The sequence below is a fragment of the Miscanthus floridulus genome, chromosome 1 (assembly GCF_019320115.1).
Source record: "Miscanthus floridulus cultivar M001 chromosome 1, ASM1932011v1, whole genome shotgun sequence".
Taxonomy (NCBI): Eukaryota; Viridiplantae; Streptophyta; class Magnoliopsida; order Poales; family Poaceae; genus Miscanthus; species Miscanthus floridulus.
In genome coordinates this window covers 37,840,007-37,848,053 of record NC_089580.1, presented here as the reverse complement: position 1 = coordinate 37,848,053, position 8,047 = coordinate 37,840,007, and the positions used below count along the sequence as shown (strand labels likewise).

At 47.9% G+C, this 8,047-nt stretch overlaps 1 protein-coding gene across 1 annotated transcript; it reads right to left on the bottom strand.

Moving 5' to 3' along the window:
- Nucleotides 1–4,978: 4,978 nt before the first annotated feature.
- On the bottom strand, nucleotides 4,979–7,678 carry LOC136479444 (protein NRT1/ PTR FAMILY 5.6-like). Its single transcript, XM_066477318.1, has 4 exons — nucleotides 7,388–7,678; nucleotides 7,058–7,275; nucleotides 6,432–6,958; nucleotides 4,979–6,141 (listed from the first exon to the last, which is right to left on the bottom strand). The coding sequence occupies exons 1-4, from the start codon at nucleotides 7,521–7,523 to the stop codon at nucleotides 5,298–5,300; spliced, it is 1,725 nt and encodes a 574-aa protein (XP_066333415.1). The 5' UTR covers nucleotides 7,524–7,678; the 3' UTR covers nucleotides 4,979–5,297.
- Nucleotides 7,679–8,047: the final 369 nt, after the last annotated feature.

The following is an 8,047-nucleotide window of genomic DNA, read 5'->3' as shown; positions in this document are numbered from 1 at the left end:
TATTTATGACTCTAAATTAATTTATTATAAAAACACACCTCATAATTAATTTAATGATATTTATTTAATATTATAAATATTTATATCTTTTTATTTATAATTGGTCAAAGTTGCCTGTATATGACATTATTTCAGAATTGTATTGTTTTGAGATGGAGGGACTACGTACGTATTTGACTTGACCTGAAGAATGGAGGCAAGAAAATCGTGCTCCTCCGGTCCGCACGATCGTCGGAGGGGATATTCCCTTTGCCACCATGGCTTGTCCACCACCGCTTGGCATTATATTAGCAGCCGTAATGCAAAGTTTAAGAAACAAACACCCCGGCGGCATGTGCATGTGGACCACGTTTCAGCTAGGGTTCGTCGCCTCAGCTCAATCAATTTGTTAAATTTAAACCAGTCGTGGTTACGCGGGAACGTATAGATGCGGCGGACCTAAAAAAATTGCTGCTAAAAATTAGACGAGATACAGTTTGGACCGTTAACTAATATATATTTTATTCAGTTCTAAACTATAAGTCGTTATGATTTATATATTCCCTCCATCCTAAATTATAAGTTATTTTAACTTTTTAGAAGGTAAAAGCATCTCAAGTTTGATAACATTTAGGATATCAAATAAATATCACTATATTCTTATTAATTATATTTTTATAGTACGTCTATTTTATATAGGTTCTTATAATTTTTTCTATAATTTTAGTTAAACTTGAGATGCATCGACTCTCTAAGAAAATTATAAATAATTTATAATTTTAAAAGGAAGGAGTACATAGCAAAGTTGAAACGGAAAAATTGGTTGATGTGGCATACTACCTAGCCCTGGGCAAATTTAATCGAGAACCGAAAACCGAACCGAAAGAACCGGAACCGGAACAAAAAAAATTTAGTTCCTGATATTGAGGAACCGAAATAACCGAACAAAATTCGGTTTCTACTCTCGGTTAACCGAATTAACCGAAATAACCGAATTATATGAATTACAATTCACTTACTTATATCTTGTAAGATTATGTTTAGTTTATGTATAGTGTTTTATATTTGAACTACTATATATTTGTGTTACTATATTGCTATTGTTTTCTTATGCATTATTATTATTATTATTATTATTATTATTATTATTATTATTATTATTATTATTATTATTATTATTATTATTATTATTATTATTATTATTATTATTATAAATAAATATAGTGTGCATAAATTTTCCATAGAACACGTATATTTGTTGTTGTCTTGAGGTCTTCTAAAAAAATTCGGTTAGTCCGGTTAGAACCGAGAATCGAAATGCTCAGTTCCTAAAAAAAATTTAGAACCGATCGATTTCTATTTTCTAGAAATCGAATTTCATCAATAACCGAGGAAACCGAACCGAAAGGCGAACGCCCACACCGAAGATTACCTACATCCAGCCTATTAGCGGGGAAACAGGGCCTTACGTTTTCCCGTGCGTCTCCGAATCTGATAAGAATCTTTCAAAACGAAAAAGAATCTTGTTACCTGGCCTGTTGGTGCATGTCAGTGGTCTTGTTCTGGCTGGGTCCCCATCCACAAACCACGAGGGGAGTGTCATGTGACTTGTTACTCGATTTCCTATTTTCGTCAAGATCGAAGTCATATAAAATTTACCACCTCTCCGTCCAACTCTTCCATTTTTTCCCAAAAAAAAAACTTTTAGGGGATCACCGTCCAGCTGCTTGTCGTATCGCCGTGTCGGCGTATCAGCACGCGCAAACGCACGATTGACGCATGGGACTGCTTAGCCTGGAGCGCACAGGGGAAAGGAAGGCCCATGGAATCGTAGTTTGGGCCGAAAACAAGATCAACTTTCTTTCACGGAAGAAGTGAGCTCCCTTGCCATTAACTAGTTTTTTTTACCCAGCCCAGCAAGGCTCGCCAGATTCGCGCGCCGGTCCACCGTCGCCCAAGTCGGAGACGAGTGCTGACGTGCAGTTTGCCATTCTTCTTTACGAATTAATTACTAGTACTTACTAAGCTCATGTATGTGATAAATCATAGGTCGCTGCTACAAGGAAACAAACAGCACTTGTATACGTACGTACACCAATCCTTGTGAGTTGTGACACGACATATATGCATGTACCCTGCTTAGAGCAACAACGCGATCGACGCGACTAGCCAGCCGTATTATATTTCCGTATTCGTGTTTCTCAAAGACATAGGAACGCAGAAGTGTTTAGCTAATTCTGGTGTCGTGCTTTGTCCGGACCACGTTGGGTTTTTTCCTTCGGCGGAGACAGTGGTGCATCCAGAAAAAAATGTATAGGAGGGCTTAAAAAGAGTGCAAGATGAGACCAACATAAGTCTATTTTGTCCAAAGATGTAGTAGTTTATAGCGGTTTTATATGAAAACAAGTAATGTTTTTGAAGAGAAGCCGGTTGGTTAAACTGCCGGTCTATGTATTAATAAAGGAGGAGTAAACAAGTACAAAAAAAAAAAGAAAGCAACAGACACTGTACGACATCACCACCGAAAACCAACACATGACTAGCAATGGCATGACAAACCACTACAAACAAGTAATGATTCGGAGAGGAAAATGTATTTTCTTTTCAGTTTCTCACATTTTGAGTTCATCACAAATGACAATCTCAATTGAAAATGTGACGCTCAGCTAATGTGGACTAAATTTCGCTCAAAGCAATTACCAGAAGCTAATTAGTAATTACAACAGAATTGCCACGCAGCTTTGTCACCATTGCATATGGCCTTAATAAAATGCCAGAGAATTAAAATGTGCAATTAAAAGCTAATTAGTAATTACTATACAAGAGAACGGCCCTGAATATTTTATATACCTGGCCAATTTCTCTAGCATTTGCTATTTTGCTTAGCCTTCGGGCCTTGATTGGTCTGGTTGACGTGGTGCCGTGGTTACTGATGTTTGCCGTTCCCAGTGAGCCAGATGCTGCACAAATACAGACAACAAGACAAGCACGTATCAGAGAAAAAAACAAAAATTAGTAACTTAGGGCTTGTTTGGATGAGCTATGACTAGTTACTAGTTAGGCTAAAAATTAGCTCAAATTAGTCAAGGTTGGCTAGCTAGTTGGTTAACAACTAGTTGAAGACTTGTCTAAAAAATTAGCCCACTTATTAGCCATGAGTCTCGAGGAGGACGGGAATCGAGAGTTGCTCTCGCGCAGTCGCTGCACCAGGATCGTGAGAAGATGCCTCAAGCCCACAATGCATGGGCCTTATTGGGCTATAACAAATCAAATAGGCTAGGTGGGAATGTGTGGGAAAATAAGAAGCAAGCCCATAGCCCAAGTCGTGGCCATGGAGTCATCTTCTAGCTTCAGACGAGAGTTCAACCCCTCCTTCAAGAGTTCAGACCTTCTTTCCCAGTGCATCCATGGTGACAACTCTTGGGGGCTGAGGTGGGCTCTATGTGATCATTGGTGGTAGGGGGCTCGAGCCCCCTGCCCCACCGCTGGATCTGCCCCTGGGCAAAGGAATCCGGGGGAATCCTCGCATGTAGCATGGCGCCCCTAGCCATCATAAGAGAGTCATAGGCTGACAGGCATGGAAGGAAAACCGCGCCCAAAACCCAAAACCCTTATCAAAGTAGTAGTACTACTACATTTAGGGTGGTAGTAAAAACGAAGCGAGCAAACACGCTCACCAACGAAGTGACGAGGATCGGCGGCGTGCGTAGGAGGCGTGGTTCTGCGGAGGGGGCGGCGGAGGCCGTGACCGGGCGAACGCGGCTTGGAGAGGCGAAGCATGTAGAAGGAGAAGTGGGAGTGGAGAAGAGAGGGAGTTGTGAGGTAATAATCAGTGTTCGCCTAAACGGATTATACGACCGTTTAAACGGCTAGTAAACGGTAAACGGTGGTAAACTGTTTTATTTAGGGGGAAAACGAAAATTAAACGGTTGACCGTTTAAACGGTAAAAAAAAAAGAAAAACGGCCTAAACGAAACGGAGATAAACAACATTAAACGGGCTAAACAACTGTTTAAACGGCCGTTTAGGCGAACATGAGGTAAATCTAGTTTAGTCTTGTATGGATAAATTTGTATACTTAAGTTTATTATTTTTATAAATGTGTACGCTCGATATGTTACATGCATAAATATCTATATTTGGTTCTTTTCACATGCATAAATATATATACATACCAAAATAATTGATTTTTACTCGGATAAATATGTATAAATACTAGAATACTTGATTTTTTTACATGCACATATATAATTATATGTATTTTTTTAAAAAAGTACAAAATCATTTAGACCGTTTAACTTCGTTTAAACACCGTGTAAACATCCTAAACGCTAAACGGACGACCGTCTAAAGATCGTTTACCGTTTAGGAAAACATTGGTAATAATAGAGCAGAGAGGAGGAAATGCGAGGCAACACTTGGGTTTTGGGTTTTGATTGGAGGTAGAGGGTGGGGGACCATTTCAGCTTCGACGCCTCACGTCCCCCCCACCGCTGGATCGATGGCGGTAGGGGGCCGAGGGGCTCCATGGGATGAGCGGTAGGGCTTGAGCCCCCCTCCCCCACCCCTGGATCCGTCCCTAGGTAGATGTTGTTTGGGCAAAAAAGCAGATCATTTTTCTTTCACGGAAGAATTGAGCTCGCTTGGCGTTAACTAGTTGGAGTTTCTAACTAGTTTTACTCAGCCCAGCAATCTCAGCAAATTTGCGTGCCAGTCCAACTGAGAAACTAGTTTGGTCCCATGAACGGAGTGTTCCAGCCCAACGACTCGGTGGCCTTTTTCCTCCTGTTCCTTTTCTTCTTAGCCCATTGTCAGTTTTTCACCCCAAGGCCCAAAGGCCCGTCCTGAACCTGACGCCCGCCACGGCGCGGCGGCGGCGCCACCCGCGGCAAATTTTCATTGCTGGTGCCGGTGCCATACGGGAATGGAGCGCCGTCGCCGAGCAGGAGACGAGTGCCGACGCGCACGTACGTTTGCCATTCTTCTTTTCGAAGGAGTAATCACTTAAGCTCATGCATGTGATAAATCGCTGCTACAACGAACCAGACAGCAGACAGCACTTGTACACGTACATTCCACGACGCGCCAGCCAGTCGTACTCGTACAACAATCCTTGTGAGTTGTGTGACACGACACGACACACTAGAGCAACAACACGATCGATCGACGCGACTACTACAAGCTAATCGAATTAGCATACACTTCTTACCTAGATATAATTACTTAGCCGCTAATAATAATATCAACACGATGATCCTGCAGCTAGCTACGTACTAGTGGCATGTGAATGCATGCTTGGTTCCATGACCACACCGTACCTACGCGGCGACGAAGCCGGCGGCGGACTTGTCGTCGCCGACCCTGCCGGCCCTGACGGTCTGCTTGTACGAGCACTTGGTGGCGACGAGCGCGTAGAATGCCAGGTTGACGGCGCCGATGCACGCCAGCAGCCAGTAGAAGAGGTCCAGCCTGCTGCGGTTGAGGTCCTTGGCGAACCAGCCTGCGCGCCCCCCGCGGGAGCTGGCGAGGTCAGCCGCCGTGATCACCAGGCTGCTCAGGAAGCTCCCGGCGCCGATGACGCTCAGGTAGAGGCCGATGCCCAGACTGCGCATGCCGTCGGGGACCTGCTCGTAGAAGTACTCCTGCAGGCCTACCAGCGCGAACCCGTCGGCCACGCCCATCAGTGCGAACTGCGGCACCAGCCACAGCACCGACGGCAGCGCCGACCCCGACGACAGCAGGCGCCACCGCTCCACCGCCGCCGCCACGCCCATCCCCGCGATGGCGAACGCCATGCCGATGCCGACGCGCCGGAGAATGCTGATCCCGCGCTCCCCTCCCGTGGCGCGCCGCAGGTAGGGCACCAGCGCCTTGTCGTAGGCCGCCACCGTGGCGATCATGGCGATCGCGGACAGCGCGAAGATGGACGCCGGCGGGAGCTCGAAGTGCGGGCCCAGGTGCCGGTCCATCACGCTGCCCTGCTTGATGAAGAAGGTGGACACCTGCGCCACCGCCATGCCGAACGGCAGCGTGCACACCCAGATGGGCACCATCGCCAGCACCAGCTTCGTCTCCTCCACCTGCGTCACCGTCGCCAGTCGCCACGGCCCGAAAGCGTCCTCGCCGGCGCCGGGCTCCACTATGGCCGCCCTGTCGAGGAACCTGCAGCACGTACCATACGTCACGCTCAACAACCGGTCCACCGCTCATGCTTCGACTGTATGTTCCTTTTATTTGCTTTTGGGAGATCTCTTCCAGATTTGTTGGCCCAGGAGCAGCAAAAATGGATGAACTCGGATCGCGATCACGAGGCACTAGCGACTGTTGCGTCAATTCTAGGGAGCCATCGGCATTTCGCGATCGCTTTATGTTTAGCCGATCAATCGTGAAAGGTAAAAATAAAGGTCGTTCGATCGGGGAATGGAAAGCAACATGAGTTCTTTCTTTCTTACCTCAGCTGGTAGGTGTGGCAAAGCAGCCTCTTCTTGCCACTCTGCGGCGGCTTGACCTCGTACAGCTCGGCGGCGTCGGCCGGCAGCGGGAGCCGCCTCTTCCTGAAGGCGGCGACGAGGACCTGGAGCAGCGGTGTGAGCGGGCTGCCCTCGGGCACCCTGTAGCGGTAGGACCGGCGGCCGGCGAGGAAGACCGCGAGCGAGGCGGCCATGACGGCGGCGAGCACGACGGTGGCGGCGCCCCATCCGAGGCGCTCCTGCGCGTAGACGATGGCGGTGACGCCGAGCAGGACGCCCGAGCAGAGCGCGCAGTTCCACCAGTTGAAGAAAGACATCTTCTGCACCCGCTCCGCCGCGTGGGCCTCGTCGAACTGGTCCGCGCCGAAGCTCTCCAGGGCCGGCTTGTGGCCACCCGTGCCCACGGACACCAGGTAGATGGCCACGAAGAAGAGCGCCTCGTGCAGTCGCGGCGAGTGGTCGGGCCTCAGCCCCGGCGCCAGCTGCGTCGTCGCCAGCACCGTCAGACCCTGCATGGTGCATGTGAGGAAGAGATCGAGGAGGGGGAAATGTGAAGCAGCTGCTGGAATGTGAAGAGAGGAGGCGATGCTCAGTGCTGCTGCTCTCACCAGCAGGTAGACGGCGGTGGAGACGACGACGGTGGAGAACCTGCCGAGGTAGCCGTCGGCGAGGAAGCCGCCGAGCAAGGGCATGAGCGTGGTGACGCTCATCCAGTAGTTGGCATTCTTGGCCGCCACCTTCATCTCCTCTTGTAGCACCTTGGTGAGGTATATCATCAGGCTCGTGGCTATGCCGAAGTAGCTCAGCCTCTCGCTGAACTCGATCACTACACGGACATGAAAACACACACACACACACCACCAATTCAGAAGAAAAAGAAAAAAAAAACACGATAACTGATCCGTGCATGAAACTCAATCTAAACAACAACTACTCACAGATGATGAACATTGCGGCCTTCCACGATCCGGTGGTGGCGCGGGAGGGAGACCTCCCGCGGTGATCCACGGAGGAGTCATGCACCCACACCTCGTGGTCATCGGCAACCTCAAACTCTAAGCTCTTCTTCTCCATCCTATCAACCAAACACTCCGACGAAAGATGGCTGAAGGTCGATCTCACTCCCTTGAATTTGCTAGTGAAGAGGAGGGTTTTCGTTTGATCTATCTAGTAGCTGACCAAATGCAACAGCATTGTTCATGCCGCTCTTGGAGTGAGGCTGAGAAGAACTGGGTGTGGTCAGGTCTTTATATAAGATAAGAGGCAGGGGGCGAGAAAGGAGCAGGGAAATGGGAAAGAGGGGAAGAAAAGGCAGGCGCCGCTCACAGTGGTCGCTATTGTGTTGAGGAGAGAGATGTGCAGGAATTGAGTCGAGCAAAGGAGAGAGGTGCCTGATGAGCCTGACGGTATGAATTCTTTCCCCTTCTTTTTTGTGGAGAAAAAAGAGGCGAATCCGTGGAGGGAATTTGTTAATGCGGCAATTGTTGAGTAAGGACTAAAGAGGCAGCGCTACTAGCTCTCACTAGCTAATGGATGGAGATCGCAGGCTGGCACTAGCTCTCACTAATGGATGAAGATCGATTGCAGGAAATCTATCC